The sequence below is a fragment of the Peromyscus eremicus genome, chromosome 4 (assembly GCF_949786415.1).
Source record: "Peromyscus eremicus chromosome 4, PerEre_H2_v1, whole genome shotgun sequence".
Lineage (NCBI taxonomy): Eukaryota > Metazoa > Chordata > Mammalia > Rodentia > Cricetidae > Peromyscus > Peromyscus eremicus.
The window spans coordinates 6,845,172-6,867,690 of NC_081419.1; the positions used below are offsets into that span (position 1 = coordinate 6,845,172).

At 49.6% G+C, this 22,519-nt stretch overlaps 1 protein-coding gene across 1 annotated transcript in view; it reads right to left on the reverse strand.

The window, feature by feature from the left end:
• The window catches only part of Stxbp1 (syntaxin binding protein 1), a 48,203-nt gene that overhangs the window by 13,390 nt on the left and 12,294 nt on the right, over positions 1-22,519 (reverse strand). The window contains exons 2-8 of the mRNA XM_059262204.1: positions 9,714-9,763; positions 7,990-8,071; positions 5,832-5,908; positions 4,620-4,698; positions 3,546-3,649; positions 1,241-1,389; positions 38-107 (exon numbers count right to left, since the gene is read on the reverse strand). Of these exons, the coding sequence (XP_059118187.1) occupies positions 38-107; positions 1,241-1,389; positions 3,546-3,649; positions 4,620-4,698; positions 5,832-5,908; positions 7,990-8,071; positions 9,714-9,763 (611 nt within the window). The remainder of the gene's footprint in view (positions 1-37; positions 108-1,240; positions 1,390-3,545; positions 3,650-4,619; positions 4,699-5,831; positions 5,909-7,989; positions 8,072-9,713; positions 9,764-22,519) is intronic.

Consider the following 22,519-nt stretch of genomic DNA (forward strand, 5'->3'; position numbering starts at 1 on the left):
CCCTACCCTGTCCTAGGCTGCAAGGGCCTCTGCCCACTCTGGATGCCCCCAGCACGTTGGCCTGCTGCTGGAAGGCACTGGCTTCCCAGGGCCTTGGTGAGCGCTTCCTTCACACATCCCAGCATCCATCATTACTTGGCCTCCACATCCTCTGAGCATCTAAGGGTGGAACTGAGTCTTCAGCTTTAAGTCCCCAGCACTCAGTGCATAGCAAGTGTCAATGACTTCAAAAAACCCAAGGACTGGGGACTATAGAGATGGCTTAGAGGTTAGGAACATATACTTCTCCTGAGGATCCAAGTTTAATTCCCAGTACACTATATTTTGGTTTTCGAGACAGAGTTTCTCTGTGTATCCTTAGGTATCCTGGAACTCACTCTGTAGACCAGGCTGGCATCAAACTCAGGAATCTCCCTGCCTCTGCTTCCCAAGTACTGGAATTAAAGATGTGCACCACCATACCCAGTACTAAATCTTTTTTAAAGATGCAAAGACTGCCTGGGTAGTGGCAGTGCATACCTTTAATCTCAGCATATTGGGAGGCAGAGGCAGGTGCATCTCCAAGTTTGAGAACAGCCTGGTCTACATAGTGAGTTCTAAGTCAGTCAGGGCTTTGTAAAGAAACCCTGTCTCAAAAACAAAACTTATATATGAACATGTGCGTATACATGCATATATATATATGTCCCCAAAGACTGTGACCTTTAGAGAATTATTCACTGCCCCTCCCTCCCTCCCTCCCTCCCTCCCTCCCTCCCTCCCTCCCTCTCTCTCTCTCTCAATTTTGATTCAGGGTCTTATGTAGGCCAGGCTGGGCTCAAACTTGCTGTGTAGATGAAAGCAACCTTGAACTCCTGGCATTTCTGCTGCAGTCACCCAAGTGTTAAAGTTACAGATGTGCTCGACCATGCCTGACTTTGTATTCCACTTAACAAAACCTCTGCAAAGATGGCGTTGGTTTGAAAACATTTCAAAGAGATTAAAAACTAGGACTGATTGCAGTGGCATAGGGGTTTATATTTTGATTATTCAATAACTAAATATACATATGTTCTTTTCTGGATGTGCTAAAAGATAAAATAATTGAAAGAAGTTTCTTATCATTTTGTGATATGTGTACGGGGGTGTGTAAACATGGCACACGTGTGCGTGTCTGAAGACGACTTGGTTCTCTCCTTCCAGCTTTCACGGGGCCCAGCGATTGAATTCAGGTATTTGTGCAGTCAGCATGCTGCCTTACCCCCGATACCGCACGGCTGGGTACTCCTTTAGGGTGGCACACAGGGTTGCAATCTGCTCTGCCAGGCGCTCCAGGATTGGATTCTTCATCTGAGCCTTGTGAGGGCTGTAGAAGCTTTGGAAAGAGTCAGCAGAGTCCAGGGAATACACCTAGGAGTAAAAACCACGCAGGGGCTCTAAGTCCTAGCGGTGAACTGGGGGAGCACCCTGCACCTGCTTTTGTCTATCCCAGTGCTAGGCACCCCATTATTAATGACCAAAACATCCCTGCTCCCAGGGAGTCTGACACATCACAGACACTAGACACAAGGAAAAGTAAACTGTATGAGGTCGAGGACTCGATAAGTAGCTAAGGACAAGGCAGGCCGAGGGTGCCCTGGACAGCTCGCAGGGGAGGCTGCCTGGACTCCTGGAGGAGGGTCTCTGGGAAGGTTTCAAGGAGCTGAGGTGTTTCTAGCCAGCAGAGGACTTCTGTGAGGGAAGGGTGAAGCCAAGGATCTCAGGGTGTGTGCACCTGGGGCGCCGATGAGCAATGTCGGGGAAGGTCAGTGCAAGGGTTCATAGGCCACTTTGAGTTTGCTTCTAACAAACAAAGGATGAGCTAGAGATTGTACCACAACTGTGGGCAAATAAGGGAGCTTTTTATAGGTTTAATAATAGCCTGTCTTCAGCAAACTGCTCTAAGTACTGCCTCCTCCCACCCCTTTCGGTGAAGGGCTGTGGAAGTTAGAATTCTCTTTAAGATGGCGTGTACCAGCTGTCAGGATTCTCTCAAGTTCTCACTTGTGTAAACTACCTATTATCATCATCATCATCATCATCATCACCACTATTATTGAGACTGAATTTTCCTCTGTAGTTCAGGCTGACCTGGAACTCACTACTTAGTTCTGGCTGGTCTTGGATTTGAGGTACTTCTCCTACCTCAGAATCCCACGTGCTGGGATTATAAGGATGAAGACTGTTTACCTTAAAAAGCAATTTTATTTATTTATTTTGAGGCAGGATCTCTCTATGCAGCCCTGGCTGTCCTGAAACTCACTCTATAGACCAGGGTGGCCTCAAACTCATGAGATCCGCCTGCCTCTGCCTCCTGAGTTCTGGGATTAAAGGTATGGGCCACTATACCTAGCAAAAAGTGATTTTTAAAACTTACTATTTCTCATGTTTTCTGAAATATAATATGCTGTATGTGCTGGATTCTGTTTAATTCAGTGATGGTGGGGTTCGAAGGAAAGGAAGTAAATATATACAGCTCTCCAGCAGGAAACAGGCAACGAGCCAGCTCTGACTCTTCCTGTATTCTCGCTCGTTCTCTCTCTCTCTCTCTCTCTCTCTCTCTCTCTCTCTCTCTCTCTCTCTCCCTCTCCCTCTCCCTCTCCCTCTCCCCCTCCCTCCCTCCCTCCCTCCCTCCCTCCCTCCCTCCCTCTCTCTCTCTCTCTCTCTCTCTCTCTCTCTCTCTCTCTCTCTCTCAGGGTCTCATGTAGCCCTGGCTCACCTCAAACTTGTTATATAACTCAGGATAACCTTGAATTCCAGATTCTTCTGCCTCCATCCACCTCCCGAGTGCTAGGAACACAGACCTGTTCCACCACACTCGGTTTATAAAAATCCAGCTCAAGGCTTCATGCACTCTATGCACACACTGTGCCCTGAGCTGCCTCCTGGCCCCTGTACCTAACAATAGGCTACTCTACAGTTTTAGCAGCTGATCCATAAAGATCCAGTAGACATTTTTCATCACTACAGAATGAATACAAATTCTGTGGCTTCTGATTCCTTTTGCCAGGAGAGAACCTTTGGACAAGCCCTAACAATACTCAAATAAATTTTACAGACGCTCTCAGTTAGCTTTACCTCTGTGGACCTAAAAGCTTTGCTTCCCCACCCCCACGGGAGGACTTTGCTGTGGGGACCTTTGGGGAGTGAAGTGCCACCAGCTGATGACGGAGGTGACCATCTGTTCTTTCAGCACGTGACAAGCTGGGGTTAATGCCAATAAAAACAACTCCTTTGCAGCAGATGGGTGCCCTGCTCTCTCCCGCCTCTTCTTCCCTCTTTTAGGATCCGCTACTTTGGGTTATTCAAGGAGTCAGTGAATAGGGGCGAGCAGTGATCCATGGTGACACACACAAGGGGCACAGTGACCAATAAAGAGGCGGCAGCAGGTGACTGAGCTCCGGTGCTGGACAGATGCCACGGTAGACTACTTCCCTTACATAAACACTGCACAGAACATCACTTGGTGATCAGCATGTGACCCCTTCCCCTCCAGACGGACAGGATAATGAGGAAACAGACAGCACCTGGGACTCATAGGGCAGAAATGCAATGTTGATTTCCGTCAGCGTCTTGATGACTTTGGCTGCCCGGGATTTTACCAGCTCGTTAAACAGGGCGTCTGGACATGCTGTAAGAATGACAAAAGACAGGGTTTCCGTCCACCTGCTGGCTCGGCCAACAGCCGAGACTTCACTGGGCCCTTCATTTACTCAGACTTTCAAAGAGGCACCCAGTAAGCTCATCCCATCCTCAAGACCCCAGAACCCCGAGGTAGAGAAGAGACAGAAAGAAACTGCGGGGCCCTGGACACAGCAAACAGCAGACAGATACGAGAGCTAATAAAAACTGTGTGCCGATCCCAAGGGCGGGGAAACAGAAACCATCAGGAAAGGGCGAGGGAGGAAGCCCACGGCTGGCGTGCTTGTGAAGAGAAGACGCGGGCACAGAGAGCACCAGCCATGGCCCTGGTGGGCACGATGCCCTCCAGGCCAGAGGGACAGTGTGGTGCAGGGGATCTCACTGATGCCCAGACTGTCTCCCTGATTCCCATCATCTCCCTTGCTGTATTCTCAGGGGTGGCCTGTGGGGTTCTCCCCAGGGGCAGGATCTGGGGAACTCTGCTGCTTTATCCTAACACTCCTTTATCCTAAGACTCCTAACAGCTTACCCTTACACAAACCTGCACCAAGTTAGAAAACCAACCCTGGGGCAACTGGTTGGAACTGCCATGGTCTGAAGACCTGATGCAAACGGCCCACAGGCTAGAGAGACATCAGAAGGGGCTGTTTAATGAAGTGCCAAGGAAAACTCTTCTCAGCAGGGAGTGTGGTGAGCTCATCAGAAAAACTGCCTTTTGGTAGTGCGTGCGTGCGTGTGTGCGCGCGCGTGTGTGCGTGTGTATGTGTGAGTGTGTGTGTATGTGTGTGTGTGTATGTACGCACACGTGCGTGTGTCTCACATCGCTCATCTTCTCAAGGGAGAAGACCGGATAACTACAGTACAACACACTTCTGCTGCTGCCCTGACGTGGCCTGGGCTCAGTGGAGCTGTGAGGAAATGCTAACCCGGCCAGAAAGAGCAGCTCACAAGGTACTTACAGTCTGTGAAGAACACATGGGCGGCCCGGTATTTAGCAGTTGGTGGGTCCTTAAAGTCACTGATGAGAGAGTGGACGGACTGTGAACGGGAACAAAAGGCATTCGACTCAGTTTTAGAATCTGACTGACCAGTCCGGTTCAGGCTCTCTGCACTATAGCAGGGTTTCTGATGTGTGACCCCACACTTGTGTCTGATCAAAACCCAGCTCTAAGCACTTAAAGGTAGGACTATTCCAGAATGTGGCTCGCTCCAGAATGACAGTGCCAGTGCCACTGAGAACAGACCACAAAACTGTTCAGAACCTTCCAGAAGATTCATGTTGATGTTCTGGCAGTTTAGCTACAGAAACTTACCAAAAGCCAGTTTTTGAAAGTGAAAACTAGGAAATTTTTTAATATAAAGAGCCCAACGCTTAGGGTTTCTATTGCCATGCTAAAACACCATGACCAAAAGCAACTTGGGAAGGAAAGGGTTTGTTTCAGCTTCCACTTCCACATCACAGTGCATCCCTGAGGGAAGGAAGTCAGGGCAGGTGCCTGGCAAGAGCCGGGCCGAGGTCATGAGGGCGCATGGCTGCCTCAGTCCTTGTCCAGCCTGCTTTTGAAAATACACATTATCCAGGACCACTTGGGCCTACGAGTGGCACCGTCCACTCTGGGCTGGCCCTCTCACAGCACTCATTAATCAAGAAAATGCCCTGTGGACTGGCCTACAGGCCATCTGGTGGGGGCATTCTCTCAGCGGAAGTTCCTTTTCCCAGATGACTCTAACTTGTGTCAAGTTGACAGAAAACAAAACAACAAAACCAAACAAACAAACAAAAACACCCAACCAAAACCATCAGCCAAAAGGAGGGATATGGTCCTTGTATGGATTAGATCTGAACCAAGGTGGACAAATACTGAAGAAATAAACCCTGAAAACATAAAACCCCAAAGCCTGGAGCTGGAAGTGCCTGGAGACAGCATGAGGGGAGCCGGGTGCTGGTGGCAGGGTTCGGGTGCCAGCCCGGGCTTCCCACTCTGCCCTGCTGCTGTGTTTCCTAAGGCTTAGCACACTCCTCTCTGCCCCAGGCCCCACCCTGCCCACCTCTGACCGAATGCTTAAACAGCAGCGTGTTAAATGCATGCTTAACCTAGAAACGTCAGGCGCTCTGTGCCACACAGCCTAAGCCAAAGTCTCAGTCTGAGCTGAAAACATGGGGGATTTACCTTCTCGGACGGGGTGATGAGGTACACGGCCTCCAGGCTGGGGAGCGGCTCTCTGCGCTTGTTGATGTCCTCCACAACTAGACAAAGACAGTGAATGAGAGAACCCGAAGCAATCTGGCCAGGCCCTCAGAGCAGCGCAGATGACAGTCTACAGAGAGCCCTTCCCCCTTCCTTAAGCACCGCGTGCCCTGGAGATGAAGCCCACTGCCTCACTTCACCCGAGATGTCAGAAACTGAAATCTTACCATGGGACCCTCCCCACCCAGCTAAGGTTCTCTGACCTATTCTGAGGAAGGGCTGCATTCTGTCGAGGACAGACTCCACCCCTTCTCGTCTCCATGATGTTTGTCTGTCAACATCTATTTTGAGCTGGAGCGTGTGGCCCAAGGTTCACCCTCCAGCACTGCACACCAAGCCGCTGCTTTCCTGGGCACACCAATGAGGCTCCGCAGAGACATCTTCCCCGTGACGGCATTTCTTCCAACAGCCCCAGGACGAAGCACAGCTTTGGGTTACTCATTTTCTTTATAGACACGGGGCAGGTAATGTAGACCAGGCTGGCCTGGAATGCGGAGATCCTGCCTCTGCCTCCCAAGTGCTGAGACTACAGATGGGGGCCACACACCAGGCTAGCCTGCACGACCACACAGCCAGCGCTTCACGACTGAACCACCTCTTCAGCTTTCTCTTTCAGCGGCTTGTGTATCAGAGTCAGTGGTGTGACTGGGCGAGCAGTGAGAGGGTGCCCGCCCCTGCTGCTGTGAGGCAGGCCGCAGTGGGCAGTGAGAGGGTGCCCGCCCCTGCTGCTGTGAGGCAGGCCGCAGTGGGCAGTGAGAGGGTGCCCGCCCCTGCTGCTGTGAGGTAGGCCGCAGTGGGCAGTGAGAGGCTGCCCCCCTCTGCTGCTGTGAGGTAGGCCGCAGTGTAACTACTGTACAGTTCATCTCACCATTCTACCTTTTTCTCTCTTCCTTTTCTTTTTTGACAAAGCATCTCACTCATAGCCCAGGCTGGGCCCAAACCTCACTACGTATAGCCCAGGCTATTCTTGAATTTATGGTAATCTTGATTCTTGAATGTTGAGATTACAAGCATGTGCCACCGCATCCAACTACCCAGTCTCCTCTTCTTTTTTTTCCTAATTACTTTATACTTGTTTTTTATTGATTGAGCGAGTGTGTGTGTGTGTGTGTGTGTGTGTGCGCGCGCACATGTGCGAGCACGCATTTCTGCACATGGAGGTTCTCTCCCATGTGGGTCCTAGGAATCAAATGCATTATCAGACTTGGCAGCCAAATGTCCTAACCCACCAATCGGTATCACTAGCCCAGCCCTTCCATGCTTAATGGTGTTTTGGCTGCTTCCGTGTGGGCTTCTTGTGAGCAAATCTGAACATTCCTGTGCATGTTTGCTGGGCACACACCTGAGCTGGCTCAGAACACACATATAACTCTGAGCCTGCTGGGTCACAAGGCACACATACCTTAAGCCTTTATTGCCAAGTGCTTTTTAGAGCAGCAGCTGCACTGACTGACATTCCATCACAGGGGGGACTCCATTTTTCTATCGCTTCACTGATCTTACCAACCCTAATCTGGAGCACCCAGGTACCTCACGTCCCTCATCAGTATGAAAGTGAGTACTTCGCACCTATGTATGAGCTATTTGGGTCTCTTCCTTCATTAAATATTTTGGTTTTTTTTTTTCCTATTGGTAGAGTGCCACCTTGCTTTTAAAATGTTTAGTTTAAAATTACATATCTAGGTGTGTGTCTGTGTGTAGGTTTGTGCACAATAGTGCAGTGCCCATAAAGGCCAGCAGAGGGCATTAGATTCCCTGGTGAGCCACCTAATGTGGGTGCTGAGAACGGAACCTGGATCCTCTGAAAGAGCAGTATACACTCCTAACCACTGAGCCATCCCTCCAGCTCGGTCTTTTTCCCACCTGGCCCTTCCACTTGGCGCTCCTTTAACACACGTGTAAGGAGCACCCAGCACTGCATTCCGTGAGGGCTCCAGTCAGGAACAGGGAGCTTCAGGCACCACAGGGGCTTACAGTCTTACCACACAGGTTGCTGGACGCATCTAAAGTCACAGGACAGTAATGAATAGGGAGGGTACCGCATGCTGCAAGGGAAGGCGGAGGAGAGTGCTGTGCTCACTTGTGATTCCCTCGGTCATGATGTCTGTCATCTTGCAGCAGGAGGACAGCATCCTCATGCTTAACTGGTCCACCACCAGCACCTGGAGGGAAGGGAGCAGCTCAGGGCTGGACAGCTTCCGCCTCATTCTCTCACTGGCTTCCTGCATGAGGCTTCAAATGCAGTATGTGGGAAGTAGAACTGTGGGAGAAGCTGTTCCCTATGGCCTGGAGGTACGCTGGGATACACACTCGATCTTACTTCCCAACCTCGGTGTCTAGACAACAGTGTCTTCTCTCACTGACTTGACTTCAGAAACTTAAAAAAATACTCATAAGCACGTACACAAAATCCAACAAAAAGAGGAGGGAGTCATGGATGGTGCCAACACTCAGAGGCAGTCCTGGCTGTGGTATTTCAGGTGGTAACTTGTGCTCATGGGAGACCAGCCAGTGTCCACACATATGGTGGTTCACGGAGCTCAGCGCAGCTACCATCAGGCCCTACCTTCACCAGCACACATCTCTGTCCAGACTCGCAGCACAAGCATGTCCCACCCCTGAGTGTCCTCATCTCTCCTGAGTCCTTTCACCACAGCAGAGAGAAAGGGCCAACAGTGAGAACAAGGCCTCCTCTTCTCCTTCATGGATAAAGCAGAAAGAGGCTACAAGCTCAGCAAGGAGCATGGCCGGTCCTCATCAGAAAGCTGCTGCTGAGCCGGGCAGTGGTGACGTATGCCTTTAATCCAGCACTTGGGAGGCAGAGGCAGGAGGATCTCAGTGAGTCTGAGGCCAGCCTGGGCTACAAAGCAAGTTCTACAACAGTCAGGGATACACAGAGAAACCTTGTCTCAAAAACCCAATAAAGAAAAAAGAAAGGGGCAGGGGTGGGGAGAAAGCAAGCACATGCTGTCACACAGCAGCTCCCGAGCCTCATCTGAGGAGGAAATTCCCGTGTCTGCGAGCCTTGCCTGCTGGAAACAGTGAGAGACAGACATGCCCAAGAGCTCCCACCAGATGGCCTCCCCTCTAGAACTATGGAGCCCAAAACAGAACCCCACAGGGCCAGAACTGGGCTCCAAAGTCCTCCTTTGTCAATTAGCTCCCAGGCCCAATGAACTAGAGCATGTGTGGGCTCTTGACTCCAGGGAAACTTGAGGTTCCAAATGGACAGTGTAGACCCTTCACCAGCATGTGAGGAAGTTAAGTCCCACCAGCTCCTGACCAGTGTGACACCACCTCAGAGAACCTGTACCTGCTGAGCCAGCTTTCTGGTTCCATGTCCAGGAAGGGCCTCTGAACAGAGATCACACACGAAGCCATACTCGGCCTGGGGAAAACTCTCACTCCAAGGCCAACTCCACCCTCTGTGTGTAGGTGGGGGAGCGTTTGCATGTATGTGTTCACGGGTGTGTGAAGGAGCGCACATGCTTGGGTGCCCTCTTCAATAACTCTCTGTATTTACTGAGGCAAGCTCTCTTGCTGAACTCAGAACGCACCGGTTCTGCTGACTAGTCTAGTCGGCCAGCTTCCGGCAGATCCAGCCTCCACCTCCCGAGGGCTGTGGTTACAAGCATTGTCATCATGCTGCCCAGCTTGCTGGTATGGGTGTGGGGGCGTGAACTCTGGTCCTTACCCTGGCACAGCATGTGCTTCATCCACTGAGCCGCCGCCCAACCCTTTCCGCACACCCCTATGCTCCCCTAAAGAACCCCCCATTAGGGTCACAGACTGCTCTGGACTCACCTTCCACTCCCCCTTCTTCTTCACTTTCTTGATCACGTCATGCATGATCTCTAAAGAAGGGAGGGGGAGAAAGACAAAGGGAGAGAGAGGGAGGGAGAAAAGGGGGGACGGAGGGAGGGAGGGAGAGAGAACGTTAGCTGTGATTTCAAAGACTCCCACACCTGCCTATTGGACTAGAGCGTCTTCCCTAGGCCTTGCTCTCTCAGTCTGTGCACAGAGCCGCGTCACCCACCAGAGGCAGTTCTTTTCCTGTCTCCGTAACTCACGGACTCAGACGTTCTGACCTCAGGTCTTCATGTTTTCCCAACCAGAGACCCAGACATTACCCTGTGGGTAAATATCTGCTGGCTTTACGAGCAGACTGAGCCAGGCATGCGCTCACACTGTAATCCCAGCATGTGGGGGCTGGGGTGGGGGCATTCTGAATTTGAGGCCAGCCTGGGACACAGCCTAGCAGAATGTCAGCCTGGACAATATGGGGAGATGTTGTTCCAAAACCAAACAAAAGTAAACTGGAAAAAATCTTAACCGGTTCACTTAAAATAGCAATAAACCTGTATGTTAATGACTAAATCCTAGTGAATGAACAGTAACTGTACTTTCCTCAGGAGAAAACCTTAGGGAAAATGTGTGGTTTTCTATCTTCGTGGCTCTCCTTAATGTCTGGCTTCATAGAGGACAGCTGTCTGTCCCTTCTGCTTCTGAAGCCAATCTGTCTGGAATCAGGCAACATCTGGAAAGTGCTCAGAAGAGCATGAGAATGAGGGCAATGACCTCACAGCCTTCCCATGGAGACAGCTGTGACCTGAGTCCTCCCGGGGACATCAGACGTGAGAGCCACTGCTCTAAGTAAATAAAAGGCTCTGACCAGGTCCCAGGCCCCCAGGCCCCTTCAAACTCTCCAGTCAGCAGGGGTTGAGGTCTTCCACACTGCAAGCTCCTCTGTGTCATGCTCTAACCCGTCATCACGTCGACAGGCCAGTTTCTACAACACCACAGCCAAACAGGAACGGCCACGGAGGCCTTGGAGGAAATGACTTTGGCTGCTCTGAAAGCCCGGGCCACACACTATCCTGGAATGCCTACAAGGCTCACGACAGACATCACAAGTGTTTCAAGCATTCAGGTCCTTCTTTCTAGGACACAGAGGTGGACTCTGATCATCTTCTGTAATCCAACTTGTTGTAAAGTGAAAGTTTTCAGGAACTTTCCTTCTGATCCTGTGGTGGTGGGTGGGACACGCCTGGAACCTTATCAGCTGGGAGGTAAGAACAGGAAGATGCTGAAGTATGTAGCCAAGCTGGGTTATGAGTTCAAGACCAGCCTGCCTCAAAAAACCAAGGGTTGGGGATGTAGCTTGATGGTGGAAAGCTTGCCCATCGCATACGAGGCCCTGGGTTTGAGCCCTACCATCACATAATGAAACAGTGCAAGAACCGAAATCACTGAGGTAGACTTGAAAAGCACAGAGAAATCACACTGTAAAACACCAGATATTGCTCGTACACTTTACAACAAGCACCTAATACTTGTTTCAGGAGGCTGAAGTAGGAAGATGGCAAGTTCAAAGCCAGCCTGGGTAATACCTGGGAAACTGTTTCCAAAGTTCAGTGGAGGAGCCAGGCACACCTTTAATCCCAGCACTCGGAAGGCAGAGGCAGGTGGATCTCTGTGAGCTCTGGAGGCCTCTCGCTCTGGAGGCCAGTTCGGTCTACAGAGCGAGATCCAGGACAGGCAGAGCTGCTACACAGAGAAACCCTATCTCAAAAAAACCAAACAAAAACCAAACAAAAAAAGCTTAGTGGAGATGTGCTCACCTGGCAAGCACAAGGTCCTGGGTTCAATCCCCAGTATCACAAAGGAAAAAGAGAAAAATCATTTGTAACCTTGCCAACTTGAAATGCATTTAGTTAACACTTAGTTTGTTTTCTACTAGCTTTCTTTATGTAACTCCAGATAGTGGAGATCACAACTTTAATCCCAGCATTTGGGAAACAGAGTCAGGCGGATCTCTGTGAGCTCTAGGCCAGCCTGCTCTACAGAGCTAGTTCCAGGACAGCCAGGGTTACACAGAGAAACTCTGCCTCGAAAAACAAAGAACAAAAACAAACAGAAAAATTAACATGGACGAAATACTTCTCCTTCCTGGGACTTATTTGTTTGTGGTGATTTGGGGGGATTGAACTTAGGGCTCCATTCATGCTAGGCCAGTACTCTACCACTGAGCTACGTCTTCAGCCAGCTTCCTAATATTTTAAACCATAATGGCCCACACCTTACTCAAAAATATTTCCAGCAGACAATTTACTCTTACTGTGGAATGGTGAAAAACCAGACACCATGATGTCCAGTGATGGAGTAAATTAGGTTCTAGTCCTGTAATAGACTACTGTGCACCACTGGAAATAGTGATGTGGGAAGACAAATGTCCCGCCTTCACCCCCTCACTCAGTAAGTGCTGGCCGGGGATCCAGTGTCCCACACATCGTGCTGCACTGGAGGAGAAACGCAAGCCCCGGCCAGCTGCTGTGGGCTCACAGGTCGCGATGGGAGCGGCACCCAGAGCTTCTCCTAAGTGCCCTGAAAAGAACAGGCGAGGAGCCAGGACACCAACAGGGACAGAGCGAGGCCATCCCGAGGACACTGGGCCTGACTGGAGGCGGCTACCAGAGAGAGAAGAAAGGAGCACTCACCAAAGCTCGTAGGGGACAAAGAGGGGACATCTGACATTTGCGTGGGGCGGAGAGGCTGAGGTCGGTGGCGGCGGACCACACAGGGCTCTGCGGTCCTTGACCAAGGTACGATTTTATTTGATGGGTACTGTGAAACCACAGAAGGGAAGGAGGTAACCTGCTGTGCTGCGGATGGAGAGGCAAGAAGCAGATGGACGTGACACACAATACATACCAAACCCCAGTGCTTGAGATGGGAACAAAGAGACCGAGGCAGAGGTTATTAGAGGGGTATAAAGAGAGAAGACGTGGTCAGTGGAATACCAGGAGTTTCATTTTGCCTTTTTATATTTTTGGTTGTGAGCCTAGCCTTTAACGGCTGAGCCATCTCTCCAGCCCCATTTTGCCTTTTTAAAGAGTGAAATGTGGGGCTGGGGAAATAGCTCAGTAGTTAAGAGCACTAGCTAGTTTTCTAGAGGACCTGAGTTCTATTCCCAGTACCCACATTTGACTTACAATCAGCTACAGTTCCAGTTCCAGAGAATCAAACACCCTCTTCTAGCCTCCTTGGGCACCAGGCACACACATGATGCACATACATGTAAGTAGGCAAAACACCCATACACGTACTGTGATAAAATTTTAAAAAGGGAGGTTGAGGTAGAAGGCTCTCTGTGAGTTCAAGGCTAGCCTGGTCTACATAGTGAGTTCCAGGAACAGCCAGAGCTATGTAGAGAGACCCTGTCTTGGGGGGGTGGGGTGGATGACAGACATCTAAAGGGGAGGTGTTGGGTAGGTAGTCGGAGACAGCGACTACCAAATGTTCCGATCGCTCACATCTTTCAGAACAAACCAACCCCCCTTTGCTTTCTCACTCTGTCCCGTTAGCTTATTTGTTCTCTGCTGCCTTTTAGCAAGTCTCCCAAGGTTGTCTGTCCACTGTCCTCTCCATGTGCTCTGGCCCATTCTTGTCTCGCTGGAAGCCAAGCTCATGTCTCTGGAGTTAGGGATTTTATTCAAGATTACCCCGTTTCTCTCTGTTGCCCCCGCACCCCCCGCCCAAGCAAGCGCTCTACCACTGAGCTAAATCCACAATCCCAGTTTTAATTGTTTTTTTGCTGTGGAATGGTCTGTATGTCAAATTGCTCTGATTGGTCAATAAATAAAACACTGATTGGCCACTGGCCAGGCAGGAAGTATAGGCAGGACTAACAGAGAGGAGAACTGAGAGAACAGGAAGGCGGAGGGAGACACTGCCAGCTGCTGCCATGACAAGCAGCATGTGAAGATGCCAGTAAGCCACGAGCCACATGGCAAGGTATAGATTTATAAAAATGGATTAATTTAAGATATAAGAACAGTTAGCAAGAAGCCTGCCACAGCCATACAGTTTGTAAGCAATATAAGTCTCTGTGTTTACTTGGTCGGGTCTGAGCGGCTGTGGGACTGGCGGGTGACAGAGATTTGTCCTGACTGTGGGCCAGGCAGGAAAACTCTAGCTACAGTTTTTTTTTTATTTTTATTTGTGCGTGCACGCGTGTATGTGCCATGTGCATGCAGGTGCCTGAGGTGGCCAGAAGAAGGCATTGGATCTGCTGGAGCTGGAGTTACTGGAGTTGTGAGCTGCCCTTTGTAAGTGTTGGGAGCAGCAAATGCTCCTCACTGCAGAGCTGCCTTTCCAGGCGCCTCCCATTTCTATACAACTTCCCCAATTTGTAACTGCTGCTGAGACCATTCTTCTACACTGGGGCGCTGTCTGCATGCACATGGCACACACACACACACACACACACACACACACACATGCACGCACACACAAATAAAAATAAAAAAGCCAATTAAAACTATATAGAGAGAAACGGGGTAATCCTGAATAAAATCCCTAACTTCGGAGACATGAGCTTGGCTTCCAGCGAGACAAGAATGGGCCAGAGCACATGGAGAGGACAGTGGACAGACAACCTTGGGAGACTTGCTAAAAGGCAGCAGAGAACAAATAAGCTAACGGGACAGAGTGAGAAAGCAAAGGGGGGTTGGTTTGTTCTGAAAGATGTGAGCGATCGGAACATTTGGTGTTGGCAAAAATAAAAGAAGATCCAACAGAAAGGACTATAGGGAGACTGCCTCCTTTCTGGGGAGGAGACGATGGAGCTGAGGCCTGCAACACCTCACCTGACGGTGTGAGGAGTGCTGGAGTGAAGTCATGGGGTGGGGGTGGGCCAGTGAAAGATTTGAGTGAAAGGAAAATTTGAAAAAAGAAGAAACCATGCATCTCCCCAGAGACCAGGGAAGTGATAATCTCAAAAAGTAAAAAAAAAAAAAAAAAAAAAATTAGCCTGGCAGTGGTGGCGCACGCCTTTAATCCTAATACTTGGGAGGCAGAGGCAGGTGGATCTCTGTGAGTTTGAGGCTAGCCTGGTCTACACAGTGAGTTCCAGGACAGCCATTTCTCTCTTTCCTTTCCTCCCTCCAAACCCTGCCAAATACCCCTCATGGCTCTAGTAGAATTCATGGCCTCTCTCTTTCTTTAACGTTGTTACATACAACTGTTTTTTTTTTTAAAGCATAAATGCATAGGCATATTGGAAAAGTGTAGAGCAAATGTTACTTTTATGAAATTCAATTGCTGATGTGTTCCAATGTTGTTCCATGCTTCTACTAGGAAAAAACAACAACAAAAACCAGAACAGAAAACAGCAATCTGGAACCACTGTACGGAGGACTTCCGGTGGTGCATTTCTCTGCAGTCATCTGTTGGGAGAACTCCTGGAGTGTGGAGGGGCACATGAAAGCACAGGTGTCCTGAGTCAGCTGACCGCAGGACTCTCCCACCGACAGGATGCCCTCCCTACTACAGCAGAAAGGCGGCTTCCCTGCGGCTGAGTCTGTGTGTGACTGTAATGCTCTGCCACTGAGCTGCGCACAGTCCGGCCCCTCTGCTTTATCTTAACAAATGACTCAGGCTGAATATTATCTTTTACTACCAAAAATTAATTTAAATACAGTGAAAAACACTGCTCTATTGACATTTGATCCGGGAAGGTGGAGATATAATGAGAAAAGTCAAACCAAGTACAAGTGTCCAAAGGCAAACATAACCATCTGAAGCTTACTTCCTCCCCACAGTCAGAGCATATATTTGTCCTGGGTATTATTAACAGCCAATCCCAGCCCTGCCCTACATTCTTTAATCCAATACCAAAAAGGAAACATGGATTAGAGCTCATTTTAGCACGGAGAATCAAGCGCCCGGGCTATTTTCTAGCATATAATCCCATCTCATTGCCTCTACTTTGCAGATCTATACAGAGAGAGAGACCACAAGCCATCTAGAGCTGGTCAAGTACTCAACCAAAATGTCGTTTCCACCATCCACCTCAGGCCACACAAAGACCTGAGTTTGAACCTCAGCATCCACATACAAAGCATGGCATGGTGGCATGTATTTGTACCCACGTGCTGGAAAGACAGAGGATCCCTGGGGCTTGCTGGCCAGTCAGCCTTGCTTAGGTGAGCCCCAAGTCCTGGTCAGAGACCATCTCAAAAAGATGATCAGCTCCGTAGGGACAACACCCAACGCTGTCCTCTGATGTCCACGTGCACCCACACACACCTGCGAGCACACACACACAGTGACACGTGTACCTGCACACACTTTAACAAACTGGAGTGTGGCTAGGGCTGGGCTCTGGGGGAAGTATTTTTCAGTCACGGAAGCAGGAGTAAAGTTGCAAAGTTAAGATCAAAGATGGAGGAGTGAAGGGACAGAGGACCGACTAGTGACAGCCATGGAGCTCTGGGAGGATGGCACAGGCTCAGAGTGTCCCAACAGCTGCTCAGGCTTCCGCCCTGGTCTGGTCACCTTCAAACATGACAGCTCCCTTCCTGCCCTGCACCCTCACTCCCTTCCCGTCTCTGACATCTAAGATGACAATTTGGCAAAATGCCCACACAGAACCTTCTGGCATAGATGAGTGAATCTATGGTGGGCCTCAGAGCTGAAGGAGGTAGCTCAGCCCAGGGGTTCTCCAGTCCCACACGGCCCCAGTGTTCAGAAGACCCAATTTAAAACCTCAGAGGTCTTCCCCCGGGGCCCCGCATTCTTGAAGGATAATACAGGTAAACAGTGGCTGTCCCACAGTACAAGTCTGCAAAGCAGACGGTTCAGGGAAACGCTTCCCTTAATCCTCACACACATGCAGTGAGGACTGTGGTGCGCAGTGAGACACAAGAAACGCTCAGGTAAGAACGGTCGCCATCTTAGAATTTCTCTGTGCACTCACGTGCTGGGTTGTTTTGCCCTGGAGACAGACGCACGATCTTTCGTACAATAAACCCATGCTCTACCACCAAACTGTACCTCAACACATACACTATTTTTCTTTTCTTTTTCTTTCTTTCTTTTTTTTTTTTTTTGAGACAGGGTCTCAATATGTAGCTTTGGCTGTCCTGGAACTCACTATGTAGACCAGGCTGGCCTTGAACTCACAGAGATCTGCCTGTCTCTGCCTCCTGAATGATGTGCACCACCACACCCAGCAACTATTTTTCAAAATTAGATCACAAAAATCTTTTCAAGTCGTCCAAAACAAGACAAACAAAAACCAGCTTGGTCTACAGAGTGAGTTCCAGGACAACTAGGGCTACACAGAGAAACCCTGTCTCATAAAAAAAAAAAAAAAAAAATAATAATAAATAAGTAAATGAGTAACAACAACAACAACAAAAAAAAACAACCTTCCACGGGCATGGTGATGCATGCCTTTAATCCCAGCAGAGGCAGGTGGATCTCTGTGAGTTTCCAGGCCAGCCTTGTCTACATAATGAGACTCTGTCTTAAAAAATAAAATAGGTGAAGATCTGCATGCACTGATAGGCCTCGAACAGTCTGTGGTGGTTCTTCTTCTTGTCTTTGCGGTGTCCAGATTGAGTACATCTATACGGTCGGAAAGTTACACACTCATGTTGAGAAAGCTTATGTAATCTCCTTGTTTTGAAAAAACAAATTGGAGATTACGCTGGACCTACCACTTGTCACCACAACTGGCTGCTGCTTACTATCCCGACACACCAGGACTGAGGACAAACAGCACTGATAGTGTCTTGAGCTTTACTTTGGCTGTGATTTATCTGGGGTGGAAACACTGTTTTCTTAAGAAAAGATGTGTCATGTAGGTTGTCTAAAAATAAAGTGACCGGGCGGTGGTGGCACACGCCTTTAATCCCAGCGCTTGGGAGGCAGAGGCAGATGGATCTTTGTGAGTTCACCGCCAGCCTGGTCTACAGAGCGAGATCCAGGAAAGGCGCAAAGCTACACAGAGAAACCCTGTCTCAAAAAATCAAAAAAATAAATAAATAAAAAATAAAAATAAAGTGTATTAAACTCACTTCAAAAGAAAGAAAAAAAAGAAAGAGAGAAATAAAGTGGTTTTTCTTAACATGGGACTGCGGCAGTCTTCAGACGATGTCCCCCTATTTACCCTTATAAAACAGCATTTATATATTATTTATATATTATTTAATTCACTATTTGTATCTCAACTCTACTTTGCAGATGTAAGAGAGACCAAAATAGAGATCAGAAATCATCAGTCACAGCAAGAACATGATGCCCCTCTCTATGGCTGCTGAGCGGCCACTGTCTAGCCCATTTAAGTCTGATTCTGGGGTGGTAGGGAATTGGAGAGAAGAATGGGGGGGCAAGGGTTTGAAAGCTGGGTCAATGACTGCTTGACTACAATGTGAGCACACCCAGATGCTGCACAAGACCTGGATGCCCGAGGTTACGACATCCATGACTCGGGCTGCCTGCCAGGACCTGAGGAGTGAACGACAGGGAATGTCTGCTGTCAGAGAAGCAAGCCCTGACCAGAGACCAGAGGATGCCGGGCCAAGTCACAGAAATGATTTCACTTTCTCTTTCCAGAGACATCCTCCGTGTATTTTCCCGTTGCATGAGACTGAGAGCCAAAAGGTTAGGTTCTCTCAGGCTAGTCAATGCCGAGGATGGCCCTGGGGACCTCAGAGGCCACAGTTCCTTAGCATAGATATGGCCCTGGCTTCAATAATCAGCACTAAAAATAGTAACAGACACAATAATAAGTAAAATAAAGAGAGTTACCTCGTTCTTCCTAAGGTCACCTAAACACAGTGTTCCTCGGATAAAGGATTGCGATGGTATAAAAATCAGGTGGGAAGACCAGCAAAAAGCAGAAACAAACAATTCCCGTTTTCTTAAAGCCTTATTACTTTGAACCAAAGAAAGAAGGAAAGCCTTCAGGGTGGGCACACCTGTAATCCTAGTTAATTGCAAGTTTGAGGCTCATCAGGAAAAATTACCCCAAGTCTCAACATTTAAAGGAAGGCGGTGGCCCAGGGTTCAATCCCTAGCAACACACACACACACACACACACACACACACACACACACACACAGGAAAAAAAGAATAGTCACACAAGAGGCAGTTTATATTTGCTAAAGACAAGACACTGCCCCTCTCCTGCACCACCAGCAGGGGCGCTCATGTACTAATGCCCCATTTGGTCTCCGGTCTGAATGTAATTCTCTACCAACCACTGAAGTCCTTTTAGCACAGACTCTCTGATAGGCAGTGAGTCTGTGACTCATGGGGACCTGAGATGTGGCCAGCAGACACATTAGTGGAAGTGGCATCTAATGGTTCCCAGTTTCATTTCCCAGATACCAACAGGGGGAAAGTACGCTCTGAAGAGAGGGGAATGGAATTGAGTGCTTCCGGGGATCTCAGAAATCCAGAGCAGACCAGGCAGTCCAATAGTTTGAGATAGGGAGTGAATTTACCCCCAGGGAATACTTGACCACAGTATTTTTTTTGAATGCCTTGGCCAGGGGGTGCTACTAAACACCTACAATTTGGCCCAAATACCAACAGTACCAAGGCTGAGACCCCTGCCCTAGCCCATCTCATCAAGGACTGGCAGTCCCCTCTGGAACCTTCAATACAGACTTCTATAGGTATTTTACACTGACATGAGAGATAAACCTCAGAGAAGCTTCTAGAGGCAGGAAATAGTCTCCCACCAGAAATAAGCACACAGAAATGTCCAGTTTCAGGAGGACTACTTCCTTTTCCCAAACCCTTACAATAACATAGCAGGAAAAATGGGGCTGGAACATGGCTCAGCGGTCAAGAGCATGTGTTGCTCCTGCAGGGGACCCAGGTTTGATTCCCACAGTATATGTAACTTCAGTTCCAGGGCATCTGAAACCTTCTCCTGACCTTTGCAGATGCCAGGCACACATGTGGTACACAGACATATAGGCAGAGCACCCATACACATAAAATAAAACAAACACATCTAAAGATACCTTATTAAAAAAAGAAAAAAGGTATCAGGAGAAAGAAACATCCTACTTGGGTTTGGGCCCAGGAAAAAGGCGGGGTTCCAAGAAGAGGAGAACACTGACAAGTCATGAGAAAGGACAGACGCCCGCCAGCTTCCACGGAGTACGCAGACCAAGTGACTGCGGCCAGGCTCCTTCTGCCTCCTGCGTCTCCGTGTCTCTGTGCCCTCCCTAACTTAGCGGTGGTAGGTGGTATCGTCTCTTGTCGTCCAGTTCCCTCACCTGGCCAGGTCCACCTCATCCTCACTCCACCTCTCCTTTGGGCTCTAGGCTCATGACCTTCGCAGCTGAGAACAGTTAAAATTGCTTTCCCTGCACGTGTCTTCTTCCAGAATAAACTGTCCGCATCAGCCCTTGCTGTCTTTCTTCCTTCCCCATAAAACACCTGCAGATGGTCGGCTCGGTGGGAGGTGGGAACATTCTTTGGCTACACGGAGAGCTCCAGGCCAGCTTGGCCTTGTGAGACCCTGTCTCCAAAAACCAGGGAGAAGATGACCAAACAACTTGCTACTGTTTGGGTGTTTTGAAGATCTCACTATGTAGTTTTGGCTGGCCTGGAACTCTGAGAGATCTGCCTGCCGCTGGCCCCCAAATGCTGGGGTTCAAGGTGTGTACAATCATGCTCCCCACAGACAACATTTTTTCAAAGTTCCTATGCAGACATTTTACCGTTCTTTTCTACTTGAGATGACAGGAGGCAGTTCTCTCTGGCTCTACACGAACCGTATATGCTTCCCCAAGTACCTAAGCATGACTGGAGCACTCCGCTGGAGTATGCTGTGAAGGCTGGGTGCGGAGCGGGTTGTGGCTACCCGCCGTCATCCGAGCAGTGACAAGGTGGTCGAGCATGCCTGGCGAAACCTCCACACTGTGGAACTGCGTGAAGGCTCCACGCCCAAGACCGCTTTGTTGAAGATGTACATTGGAGTCTGGGAAGCTGGTTCATTATGAAATTCCTGGATTTCAGCTATCTCAAATACTTGGGGTTTCATTTATTTATTTATTTTTGAGGCAGAGTCTCACTATGTAGCTCTGGCTGTCCTGGAACTCTCCATATAGACCAGGCTGACCTAAAACTCACAGAGCTCCATCTGCCTCTGCTGCCCAAGTGCTGGGATTAAAGACATGCGCCACCACACTGGGCCCAAATAATTGTTTCTAACCTTGAGTCAAGCTCTTGTTTGCTGCCCACAGAAACAGCCTAAAATGCTGAGATTTATGACTGCTTATCAGAGAGAAAGAAAAAAATAGTGGCCAAAGAGCCTGCCCTTGCTGTTAGGGAGCTGGGGCATGGTGGACCCCAACATCTGTCCGATGGGGTCTGGTGGACCCCAGCATCTGTCCGATGGCCACTTCCTCTTTCCATCACAGAACGCAGTCCTCCTAAGGGATCTCTCACACTAGCTGACTTTGCACCATGGAAGCTAAGTCCACCCAAGTGAGTCCTGACTCAGCAGTGAGGACAGCAAAGACCAGCAAACTGAACACAGACCCTGAGAGGCATTAGGAGCTGGCAGCACGTGGTACCTGTGGGGATATCCATCAGACACGTGTGCAGACTGTGAGAGAAACAGTTACATGCTAGGCACCTTTCACCACTGTCGCAGTCCTCCAGGCTCTTGTGAGTCCAGACATGAGTACAGGGCTGCCTGTCCCCACAGTCACAAAGAAGGACAGGCCTGATAAGCTGATCCACACAACAGACAGAGCAATCTGAGTCTCTACTCTGGGTCAGAGTCCAGCCTGGGGGTTTCTCAGATCCTCCCAGAGCCAGGATCCCTCAGTCTGATGCCATGTTCACACAGTACAAACCCTGTCCTTCCCCACATTGTGAAACATCCACACTTCCTCCTCCAAGCAACCAGGAGCAATGAGGTCAGCACAGACAGAGACTGATTCTAATGCTTGGGAAGCACCAAGGGGTGAACTCCGCTCAAGCGTCCAGCTACAAAGCCTCCTCACTGGAAGGTGGAGGCTTGCCCGAGCTAAAGAGCTGCAGCGGGTTCAAGGTCACTAGGAATTAAGCACAAGGGCCCGTGAGTCAAAAAAGTCAGACACTGCCTGACAGACCTGCCTCCCTGCTGACTCCCAAGCCTTCTGGCTGCTCTGGCTGAGCCTGTCAATGTTGGTGTCTCTCTCCTGCCTCCACATTGCCAGCCTCTCATCTGTCTGACTGTCCCCAACAACTTAGGTCATCTACTGGCCCCCAGCCTGCACCCCCATCGTGACTCCTCCCTGGCCTGTGATGCCCCTGCCCACTGCCTCTTAGCACGTTCCTGAGACGGTAATAGGTGTCTAGGGAAGTTACTGTTCTCCCAAACCTGCGCTTTCTCTTGCCCTTCGTCTCCCAGGAGGCTAAGGAAGTCCAGCACCCCTCCAGCTTCTCCCTGTCTCCCCTTCCCCAGCCCAGCTATCCTGGGCCCCTCTTTCTTGCCAACCTCAGTTCTTCCTCTGCTCGCCTTGCCCAGGCCCACTGGTACCACCTTCTGCACGGCTAGCTGCTTCTTTTACAGGGCTCCTTGTCCTCACTTGTTTCCATGGGTCCCAGTGAGGGGAGGTCACTGCTGTGCTACCACCACGAGCCTGGACCCCACCAGAACTAGGTCTACCTGGGCCTGGAGGTCCAGGCCTATACCCCCAGCATGGTGGAGGCCAAGCAGGAGGACCAGAGTCCCTCATCTATCACCTTGCTGCACAGCTTCTAGCACCAACAGACTGTCCATATTGTGGTTTCATGAACAAAGCACTGG